Source organism: Cyanistes caeruleus, chromosome 4, assembly GCF_971803275.1.
Source record: "Cyanistes caeruleus chromosome 4, bCyaCae1.hap1.1, whole genome shotgun sequence".
NCBI classification, from domain to species: Eukaryota; Metazoa; Chordata; class Aves; order Passeriformes; family Paridae; genus Cyanistes; species Cyanistes caeruleus.
The window spans coordinates 57885399-57897613 of NC_141704.1; the positions used below are offsets into that span (position 1 = coordinate 57885399).

Genomic DNA, 12215 nt, shown 5'->3' on the forward strand with positions numbered 1-12215 from the left:
AATTTTCTTCTAATTATTATAATTAGTGATAGCTTTGGGAATCTTGTCAATGTTCTCTAATATGATGGTAAGAAAAACTTTTCTGTTTGTTCTGTCTGGAAGAAAGAATAAATCTAGTAAGCAATGACTGTATTAAAATCCAAAAATGGCTTGTAGCCAAATTTTCTTCTTATATAATCTTGGCTTTTAACTTCTCCCATTTGCTGTGTGTGACCTCAGCTCAAACAGAACCCTGCAAATCACTGTCAAAGCACAGAATGGTTTGGGTTTGAAGCAAAGCTGAAGATCATCAAATTCCAACCCCCCCCGCCATGGGCTTGGAACCTTTCAGTAGACCAACCTGCTCTAAGCCCCATCCAGCCTGACCCAGAACAGGGATGGGGTGTCCTCGGTTTCTCTGGGCAACCTGTTCCATGCATCACCACCCTCACAATTTTTTCCTAATATCTAATCTAAACGTGCCCTCTTTTAATTTAAAGCCATTCCCCCTTGTTCTGTCACTGCATGCCTGTGTAAAAAGCCCCCCTCCAGTTTTCCTGTAGGGTCCCTTTAGGTGCTGTAAGGTCTCCATGGAGCCGCCTTCAAGCCAAAGAACCCAAATTCTCTCACCCTGTCTTCATATGAGAGGTGCTCCAAATATTTGAAATAACTGTTTGACTCAGTAGTTACAGAAATATTATTAATTGTATTTTTATTTTCTCCTGGAAAAAAGAGGCTGCAGAAGCTTCTCGGTAGATTTTACCACACTTTTTGGAAGCACTCTGTATCTCAGTAGCTGAAAACATCAATGATTTTTGTCTTCCCACATAATTTCTTACTGCGTTATATCAGTCCTTGAAGTGTTGTTTCCCAAAATATATAGTTTGTGACTCATCATGGAAAAACCCTTTTCCTAAGGGTTTGTCTAAGCATTGTAAATATTGGAAATATTTACTGCAAAGAAGGCTGCTATTTTGATACTGGGAAAACCTGGGATTCACTTAGCAAAAATGGTTAAAATGTGTGGTTGTATATTCTTTAGGACAGCCATCAAAATTTATATTTCTTTTGTCTCTACCAACAGAATACTGCTGAAAAGGATAAGCTGAGTTAGGGAAAGGAGAGTAAAGGCCTGTATATTGGTAACAAATGCTGTGTACAAACTGGAATGGGTTGCACAGACCCAGGCTGGCCAAAAGCACTCAGCTCAAACTTAGAAGGAAGGGATCGTGCTTAAATGACTTAATCAGATTTGTTAGCCTTTGTAGACTCTTAATGACTGTTCAGGGAGGCCTTACCTATTTAAACTTCCCGACTCCTGTGTGTCCTTTTTGCCCATGGTCATGTGTACAGTGTTACCTACCAGCACTTAGTTGTGAGAACTGAAACAGTATTGGCCCATTTGCATGTAAATTCTTGTCTGGGATGAGGTTGCATTCTGGACCTGTTGGTTACTTCAGTTAACAGTCCAAGACTAAGCTGCCAGGTCTTTTGGGGTTTGTTTGGTTTGGTTTTTTTTCATTTGGACTCCACCCAAAATGAGATGGGATGCAAATGTATAGAATTACTGTGGTATCAAACTAAGTTTTAGAACTCGGTCAGCTTTCTAATACTGTATTGAAGGAATCATTCTCTTTCTTACTCCTACACTTGGAAGCAATTTAAAATGAGAATCGTGGGGGTAGAGGTGTATTTGCCCGCAGCTACCGTGATTTTTATTTTTTTCCTGGCTTTCTCTTTGCCTGGAGGTGTTCTGTTCAGAGGCATTGCTGTTCTCAGTTTTGGGAGTTTGGCTGTTGAATGTCAGGAGAATGTTTAATTTCTTATTCCTGTATATCTGAAGAATCCATGCAGGAGGTCAAATTAGTTAATTAAAGAAGATTACCTCTTTGCTGATCTGAAGTATGCTTATTGCAGCAGCATGCAGATACTGTCTAAAATAGATCTTGGTGATGAATCTCAGATTGTTCCAGACTGTGGGATTCCAGGAAAACGCTAACGCTGCATATAGACACTGGGAAACCTGGTGGCCCTCTGGGGAATTTCAGATTGGTTTTTACCAGCCTCCTAACAGATGCTGTTCAAATATGTTGGACCAAAACTGGAGTGTCTAAAGTTAGACTAAGTACAGATTTAGGAGTCTTACTAAATGAAGAAATCATGACGTATGTTACTGTCTATCTTCAGCTCCCATTTAACTTAGTGGGATTTGCATTTGATCAACAGCCTAAAAGGTCAGACATCTTTTAAATAGAACCACAATCTTAGTTTCAAGGACCAGGAACCTGTAGTTTAGGCTTTTGAGTCTTGCAGTGTGTGGATATTAGCTAAAGTTGAATGAGGAAGACTATGGCAAAAACAGTTATTTGCTTGAGTTTGGTGTTCTAACCAGATGTAGTAAGGGGCAGAGAGAAAGGGAAACCAAATTTTGCTACTTGGGAGTCTCACAGATAATTTTTTTTTTTTTTTTTTTTTTTAATTTTCTTGTTGCTTTTTATTTCCTTAGATGATTTCACTAGAATGTATAGCCTGGTCATGGCCCAAGAAAGCAAATTTCAAATATAATACAAATGACATGTAAGAAAAAAAATATGCATGTTTTTAAGAAAATCCTTTTTTTTTATTAACAGAACTCTTTTGGCACATCCACATAACATCTCTCAAATTATGTTGACTTCTGAGGTCAGTTTTTATTTTGTCAGTAGGTTGCTACATTTAAGAAGTAACTTTAAGGCTGCTGCTCCTGAGTATAGACAACAGTTAGAATAGCAGAATATATACAGCAGAATAAGAGAGCAGTCATATTTTGGCATGTGTGCACATTGAATATAAACATGCCATCTTGTAATGCTTTAGCTGGAGTTTGCAGCTTATCAGACATTGGTGGATTTTAATTAGCTGAAATTTCAGGGGGGTTTTCTCACATGTATGAGACTATATGATGTGCAAATATACTGATATGCAATGTAATTAAAACTCACTTTTTGTTCTATTTTTGATAGCCATAGGATTATGTGTAAATTGACAAGTTGTGCTGATTTTAATCAAATATTCAACTTTTCAAGTATATACTTTGTTAAATGAAACTTTGTAAAATCACACCAAGTTGGGAGCAATCTGAGCTGTCAATGAGCCACCCTCAGGATACCAGCAGCAAACTGCACACTGGGCTGCAGCAGCAAATGAAGAGGAACCCATCCACTCTTTACTTGTGTGGCTGCTTTGGGGTGGTGTCCAGCATTCAGATTCAGGAGGAATCTGCAGGCTCTTTCAACCTAGAGAGTCAGACTCTTCCGAGACCCACACAGCAAATGGGGAAGGGGAAGTGTCAGAGACAGTGAGCATCAAGTTAATTTCATAAGAGACAATTCTTCATTGTGAGTGTGGGGTTTCGGCTCTGAACTGGCTGCCCAGAGGTTGTGGGCTCTCCATCTTTCAAGACTTGCAAAGCTTGCTTTGGCAAGGCCCTGAGCAACCTCATTGAACTTAAAAATTATTTCTGTGCTAAATGTGTGTTAGGACTAGATGACTTCTGCAGATATCTTCTGACCCTTTTTTTCTCTCTTGTGATTCTGGATCAAGCAAGATTTAAGTTTTATGTAGCACATTACTCCTTAATGGCAATATGTAAATGGATTGGATTGCAGACTAGATTTCCTAAACACTTCTTTCTGAAATGCCTTTAGAATCCTTGATTTAATGATTTGTTTGAATATTTGTCTTAATATTTTTCATGTTGTTGATTCTGTAGAGACTTAATTTTAATCCTTTTAGTTTGTTTTTGAAAAACACTGTCAGAAATCAACCTCATAGTTGACCCAGAGGGCCTTGACTGACTCGAAAGTTTGTGTAGGTGTTGATGCCTGTCTGCTAAGGTAGCTGTGCTGCTGCAGGTCAGTTTAGTAGACAGGACAAATCTGCAACATTATCCTTCTTTTAGGTAGAAATACTTGCCATAGGTCAGCTTTGCTGATGTAACAATCTTTGAATCTAACTCTAGAGAATAATTCTGTCTTGACTTGGTGCTGCTGTCTTTGTAAGGTCTATTGGTGCTAATCATCAGATAAAACTTTGTTTCCCCAATGTACTTAACCTTTGTGAAATGAAATTTTGTTGGAGATTGTTTCTGCTGCACATACTGTAGCTTCTTTTGTACAGGAAGAATTTTTTTAAAAAAGAAAATAATGTATTTAACATCAAGCAATGCATTTCTAGTTCCTTCATGTTTTATGGTGGGATCTTCTACTATGATACCGAATAATGGTATGGTACTTGAGAACTTTTGTTCTCAGAAAAAATATAGAGCTTTTTTGCATAAATCAGTGGTATAGAGCCCAAAGCCAGCTGAAGCTCCCAGCTTTCCATACTCATTGTTTATTCTCTTAAGATAAATCATTTGACTTTGAGTTTTCATTAGTGACAGATTAAGCTGCCAATGTAAACATTGTAGGGTTGAATATTTTGAAAGTTGTGTGTAATTTTGTGAAGGAACTAAACCCACAAGTGTCCGGAAGCAATGTAATGTTGCGTGTGTTTGAATAATATTTTGCAATGTTCATGAGAAAGGGAAGTAAGTATTTAGAACTTCAGTATTGGTGAAATGGTAACAGTTTATGTTTCCTAATTTTTGTTTACTGAAAATAATTCTTGACACATGGAGCTTTTGCTCAAGTTTCCATGCAAAGTTGATCCTGGAAGTAGGAGAGACACGTGTTACTGTACAGCCAAAAAATGCCATTATTTATAGTTAGGTAATCTTTCCATTTACTTTTGACAATACAATTGGGTTAGAGTGAAAATGTTTTGGTTTTAAGTTGCAGAGTTTGGAGTCTATTTGTGAAATGCTAGACATCTTCAGTTTTTAAAAGAAATAATAAACAGTTCTCAGATTCTTGCAACTAATGTATGTTTATTAGAAGTGAAACCCATAAAGCTTAGAATTTTCAACTGTGATGTTCACCACCGTTCTTTAAAATGCTTTTTCTTTATTAGTCCTCACTGTCAAATTATAATTTTCTTTGTTAACAGTGTGGGGATGATGACACATTTTGAACATAGGTCCATCCTGAGAGTATGCTAAGCTTTCTTAAAAAGGGAGGGATAAACCACTGTTTACACAGCAAGAGCAGTTTGGATGAGCCTGCACATTTAACACGGAGAAATAAATTCCTAATAAAATGTAGTACTTGTGGCTGCACTACTGAATGTTGTTTGTTTATTCTCTTTATTTTTCTTTTTCTACATGTAGATGCTGCAGACTTTTTGGTCAGTTCAGTTCTCCTGTAACATTAATTAGCAACAGTTATGAACAAAAAAGTAGGAAAGCAAATAAAATAAGTAATTTTTAAAAAACAGGACCAGAAAGCATTTTTCTTTTGTATAAATATACTTGAGAATATCACTGAAGAATTTATGCGTATTGGTATGGATCTTGGTCTCGCTATAAAGGAAAGGAGAAAATTCCATTCCTTGCTGCTTACATGTTAGGTTTGGAAGATCTTTGTTGTTTCTTTTCTGTAAAGATCTGAACAAGGTCTAAACCTGTCATTTAACACTGACTTGCTTCTGTAGTGTGAAACACACATTGCTTAGCTGATTAAGGTTTTTAAAGATATTCTACCAATTTATATACTGAATGAATGGTTCTAGTATTGGATACCGATCAAAATTTTCTTGTTACAAAGTTGCAGGTAACAAACTTTAAAGAAAAATATATACTGATTATATATTTGTTTTATAGATCTTGGCAATAATGTTTAACTTGACTACATTTAATAAAGAATTAATGGGTGAATTTAGTATTGCTGATGTTTTCAATTGTTTAAGATACTTGATCTGTGCAATCAGGTTTTACATAAGCATGCTGAAAAGATGTTAAACGTTCAAAGGATCACATTTTCATGTTTCTGGATGGCTTTGAGATGGGCAAACTGTTATGTTCTAAGAGTCAGATACAGATGACAAAAAGCAGATTTGAGCTTTCTCTTAATTATTGCATCAGAAGTATTTAACTGTCATTCCAACAGAATGATAAATTTATCTGGAGCACAGTAATTCAGCAGTGCAGCTGACAATATTGGTTAAAGATAAGTGGTTGTGAATTAGAATCTTCAGTGCAGGTGTTTTGAAACTGTAGCTTACAATTTCTTCGATCCTTTCCTTCATTTAATTTATTAAAACATTACTTGTTGGCTTGGAAGGTTTAACATGATGTTGTTTATTGTGCCCTGAAAAATTTGACCAGACCATTTTGTTCTATTCCTGGGAAATTCATATTAGTTTAGGAAGTGTTTTGTTTCATGCTTGTTCCAAATTGAGATTTCTGGTTTTGTCTGCGGCTACTACATGATTAAAACAGCTGCTGTTCCTTCACAGGCCTATGAGGAGTACACCAGCAAGCTTGATGCTCTACAGCAGAGAGAACAGCAGTTACTGGAATCCATGGGGAATGGAACTGATTTCTCTGTCTCCAGCTCAGCTTCAACAGACACAGTTGCATCATTTTCCTCCTCTAGCCTCTTTCTAGCACCTTCATCCCTTTCAGTTTATCAAAACCCTGATATGTCACGGAATAACCCTAAGTCTCCACAGAAGCCTATTGTTAGAGTCTTCCTGCCCAACAAGCAAAGGACTGTGGTGAGTCAGTTTCTATTCACGTACTTGTAACCTCAATATTTCCTGTGTCTTTCTCCCTCTGTATGCAAAAGTTAATTTAAGAGCTGAAAAAATACCTGGGTGGAGGTCAGAAGTGTCATGATCACTGTGCTCTGCCACACTCAGTTGTTTTGATCTGTTGAATGTTTTTGACATGATAAACTCGCAAAAGTCCATTATAGCAATGATACAGAATACAAAACTTTCAGGAGTTTCATAACTATGAAGATACCTCAAGAAATAATTTTCTCAAATCAGCTTTATTGGATAAATAGTAATTTACCATTTTACAATAGTTAGGAAGGGACAATAAGCTCTATTTCTTGTATTATACAAAACTATTGATTACTTTAACAGGACAAGATGGAGGAAGTATTTTCTATGTTGTCAGAGTTACTAGAAGCACTGAATGCTTTAGAGCAAGAACCAGCCTCTTGCAGCTAAGAAGGGCTGTGCAGGATTGCTTGGGGGGTTTTTTGTTTCATTTTGGGTTTTTTTTTCCTTCTATTTTTTCTTTCTTACTCATGGTAAGCGTTTGTGTGGAGACCATGATGCTTTCAGGTCTTGTGTAGACGTCTGGCTAGGGGAGGGATATAGTTGCAATTAGAGAGGCCAAGAAGTGTTGCCCACAAACTGCTTGAAATCTGGCATTTATCAGTTTTGACAATGTTACAGTGATTCCTGATGTCATGGAAGAGTAGTTCACTTCCTGCTGCTAGAGATGGGATTTTTTTTACCAATTAAGAGCTGCCAACTGAAGAGTCTTGATATGTCCTTTAGAATAATACACTGCAAACTGTAATACATGAAATTATTTACAAACCATAGTCTAGGCTCTGTTTTGCAAGGCGGTTCATAATCCAAACTTAGCAGGAGAGCTGTGTTTCCAGAGAAGGTGGGAAATGAATGGACAACAACTGTCCATGTCAAACCAGGGCATTTTGCAGCAGTCAGTCAGGTGTCAGCTATCTCTGGATTGTTACTGTCTGTTGAGTTTGAGTTGCTGGTAAAAAGAGGAACATCAACTGAGTAGTGCTGGGCATTGGAGCACGTCCTCACCCTTTCTCTACCACTTTCCTTTCATCCTTCCCCCACCTCACTGAGCAAAAGACTTATAGTGGGAACAACATTGTTATTTTCACCTTACTTTGTATTTTAATCTTGCTTAATTGTTCAAAATATTGCTGAAGATGAAAAGTAATATTTGAGTTTTGACCTAGAGTATGGGAGTTTAATGTAGTCTGTGACCACTGTGCAGAATGTGATTCTGTTGTCTGCCTGTTGAGGAAAGTCTAATCACACAGTACTACCCGCAGAATGAAATCTGGAGAGAAAGTCTTGGATTTTGGAAGGACTCTGTTTTTTTCATGTGTTCTGTCCCACTCTGGCTATTTGAAGCCCCTGTCATAAGGCTCATAAGTTGGTTTTGTTTCTTTCCTGTAAAGGATCACAGCATATCACTTCCTGCACTGTTCTGTGCATTACCCTTTTTGTCTCTCCTAGGTGTTCTCCTGTCCTTTAACCCATATAATATAATTCACTTTTATTCATCTCCCCTCATTTGCAATACTCTTGTTCTGCTTCTTTGTTGCTCTCTTTTTACCTCATCCTCAATCCTGTTTAGTTTTTTGCAGCACTAGGTGCTCTTTCTGGGTTATGGGAGGCAAACATGGTTTAACTTTTCCTGTAGTTGGGGAGAGGTTCTTGCTTCTGGCCCCAGCTTTGTAGTGGAGGCTGAACACTATTTGCCTTACAGGTCCTGCTCTGCAGCTAGTTTCTAGCTTGCTTTGATTCTTTTTATTTCAGTTTTACACACTGCTTGGATCAAGTTGTGTTACTAAGTTGAATTTTTTTCCCTATTTTTTTTCCATATAAACCAGAGTAAATTATCTCTGGTTTAGAGCTGAGAAATGGCACTTATAGGAGCTCTTGAGTGTAGGGGTTATTGGCCTTGGAGCCAAAGTTCATTTCTCTGAAGCCTGAACCAGTGCTCATTTTATTGACATAGCCGGGAATTTCTTGTGTGGCGACTCTTAATGTAATTACTTTGTTTTCAGTATTTATTGGTCCTACAATGTGTTGTTTCCGTGTTGGAAACTATGGAAATGCCAGGAGCAACCAGAATTCAGATGAATCCTGGGGTGCAGCAACCACAGCATCACTAGATAGTTAGGAGAGGTGATTCTCCTCCTCTCCTCAAGTGTGACCTCACCTTGAGCACTGTGTGCAGTTTTGGGTGCCACAATACAAGATTCTTGATTTACAGTGCAGCTTTAGTGGCCAGCAGTCAGATGATAGGTTACTAACCTTAAAAAGCACCCAGCATTTTTCAGTGAACACTTGAGACAGCTTCCTTCGTTCTCTCAGTGGATTGAGAGGTGTTGCAGACATTTGTCTGCCTTGATAACCTGTGGCTTTTAAAGCAGACTCTTGTATCTCACTTGTGCCCATTAACTGAGCCATTTGCTTATGTAGCTGTGATGGTAGTTTAGGGTGTTCAGGTATAAGGGGTGACTTGTGATGGGTTGAAGCAGGAAGGAGTTTCCTTGTGAAAATATATGATACCTGTCATTAGAGCCTTCCCCCTGCCCTAGTTCCCATTCCATATGGCTGTTAAAGCAAATCTGATCTGTTCTACAATCAAGCTGGTGCCTGGGAGAGTTATTGTTAAAGTTGCAATGTTGCAGCAGTCTTCTACCCACCTCAACCACAGTTGCTTTCAATTAATACCTACTGCTGGAAGAAAATCTTGTTAATATCACAATAATAGTTTCAGTCTCTATTTCCAATTCACTTCAGGAGGGGAGAAATGTCAGACCCTAAGGAGTCTATTTTTGTCTGGGAATGCCATGACATTTCTTAAACTGATTTAAAGTGTCTGGAATTGAGTTGGTAATGGAGGGCCAACCTCATTATTTATCTTTGATCACTCTGAAGCAACCCCAAGTACTACAACAGCCTTCTGCTGTTTGTTTAGAGCTGCTAAAAATGCAGGAAATGGGGGGGAGTTGGTTGCATATCTTACATTTTTGACTAGCAACTGCCTTGTTAGTTGAAAGTTCTCTGTGTGTTATTGTTTGTGTAGGATCAAGCAAATACATCTGTTGGAGCTGACTCCAGTTCAAAGTATAATTTAAGGAAACTGGTGGTGTACAAAGAAATGAGACCATGGTGTTCAGTGTAAGTCATTGTAGTGCTGAGGCAGTGTAGCTGGGAAGTTTCTTTGTGTGTTTCATGATAAGGCAGAGTGTTGGACAAACCTTTTCCTAACGGAGGACAAGGTATGAAGGTGCTTGCCTGAAAGCCTGACGGGTCTGTGGCAGAGCCTACTGCTGTTGATCATTTGAAGTCAGCATTTTGATTCAACTGTCTACAGGACAGGGTTCAAAAGCAACTTTTTTTTGAAAGCAAAACCAAATACTTGGCTTGGTTAGCTGGAAGGGAATCAATGAATAAGTAGTGTCAGAAATAAAGATTGTTTTCCTTGTCCTTGGCCTGGAAAGGGATGAAGAGAAATTTCTTTCTCTGAACAACCTCCTAGAAGAAACAGCAGATTGTTTTTTATTCTTTGTGCTGGGGTAATTTTATCCCCTCTAATGCAGAGAGAGAAACATGTATACTTCTTTCCTTAGTGGCTTTGCTCAACTGGCAAGTCACACATCCTTTGGAGAAGCATTCCACACAAATGTGACCCGGATAAGTCTGTGCAGGTGTGTTTGTTCCATTTTGTTCTAGGCCAGAGAGTTGGATGCTGAAATCATAAAAGTGTAAGATGGTGGAAGTCACCCTGAGATGAAAAGTTGTTTTTTAGAGCAAGTTGATGAGACTTATCCAAGCAGTGGCAGAACTTAGGGAAATGCTAGTTTAAAGCTTGTTTGGGTTAGGAATCTAAATGTCTGTGGTGTGCATAGTAACAAATCTACTAATTAAGGGAGCGCTTTTGGAGGTGGAAGGAAAGTAGATAAACTCTGATCTCCTGCTGGTTATTAGAAGTCTGAGAGATTGTTACATGCCAAGACTTGATTTTGGTGAAAGGGGTTTTGGTGAAAGGGAGGTAGCCTTGAATGGAAGTAGGTGATAGTGTGTTAGCATAAAAGCAAGTTATTATTTACTGGTGAGATTTCTGAGAGAATGCACAGAGCTGTCAGGGAACACAGCCTTTGGGCATTCTTAGCTGTGGTGTGGATGGGGACTTTTTTTTCAAAATTGTATGATTGAATGTGCATGCAGAAAGAGAAGAGACAGAAGACAATGCTCATGCAAATGAACATAAGTAGACACATATGTGGTTGTTGAGAAGGGACAGTAGTTCAAGGAGAATGCTGGTTACCAACTGATGTAGAGGTACGGGACAAATATGGTAACTTCAGATTTATGTAAGTGGAAGAAAACATTGAAAAACTTGTAAATTTACTGAAGGAGTTTGGACAATAAACATAAAAAGCTTTCTATGAGTGTGAAGAATACAGGAATATGGTATTTGCATGTAGGGTGAGATTTAAGCATTTTGTGTGACTGCTTTGAGTTGTGTGCTTTTTATTTTTTTTTCCTTTTTTTTATTTGGGGTTGGGGGAATGTTTTTTGAGGACCTGGGTAATGTATTGTGCATCAATTTTTAACTGCTAAGTTTGGGATAAGGAAAAAATCTCCATTTCCAATTGCAAAAACAGTTCCACTTTTTGCTCTGTGAAAATTGACAAAATAGTTAAAATTATTTAGGGATTTCTCCAATTAGATTGATTGCTCACTGTAGATCTTAAGGCACTAGCAAGAATTTTTAGACAATTTTCCTGTAGCCCATCAGGTGAGGCTGGTGTCCTCTCTTGGAGGAAAGCTTTCTGAAACCTGTAAAGTAAAGATTTTGTGGCCATATCTGGAGTATCTCTCTGTCATAATGGAAGAGAACAAGAATAGGTCAGGCATGTATATTTTCCATGGGTTGTCTTCCAAATTTGAGCTATTTATCACTCAGGAATTTGATGAGTTTAAGTGTTTGCTATTTGGAAACCCTCTGTTCAGCCTCCATTAAATAAAGCTATGGATACTAGAAATTTATGTCTTGTGATGAGGAATTCCTTGGACACGGTTATGTGTAGTATGAGTAATCATGTTCTGTGTTGGTCTTTAAATCTCTGCCACATGCTACTTCATACTGAGTGAAATAAGGGCTTCTGAGAAAAGCCATTTAACACAAGGCCTGGTATAAAAAGAATAGCTAAAACTGGTCATAACTCTGCTGAGGAACAATATTAGGAGGTTTTTGATGTTGTAGTGAAGTTCTAGTAAAAGAAAGAGAATTCTAGGAAAGAAGAGAATGCAGTAAGAGGGCTCCTGACTCAAGTACTTTATGAACAAGATTATACAACTTGATGAATAGCAGCCCTGAATGATTTTGATTACCCAAGAAATCCCTCCTGGACAAGTACTTAGAGTGGGGGGGAAAAAAGTCTGAAGGCAAATAAACTCTCTTGAATGATGATATGGAGCATGCAGAGTTACAGGAAAACAGTGTTGAAGTGTAAGAAATGATGGGCATTTGAAAGCCATCAGGTGGTGATAGGTCTTGTACTTCATCTCTGGTC

The 12215-nt window shown here is 38.1% G+C and overlaps 1 protein-coding gene across 4 annotated transcripts in view; it reads left to right on the forward strand.

Moving 5' to 3' along the window:
- Nucleotides 1-12215, forward strand: part of BRAF (B-Raf proto-oncogene, serine/threonine kinase) — a 76638-nt gene that overhangs the window by 20981 nt on the left and 43442 nt on the right. For all 4 annotated transcript variants that reach the window (XM_086884937.1, XM_086884938.1, XM_086884936.1 and 1 more), the window contains one exon: nt 6355-6615. In XM_086884937.1, the coding sequence (XP_086741063.1) occupies nt 6355-6615 (261 nt within the window). The remainder of the gene's footprint in view (nt 1-6354; nt 6616-12215) is intronic.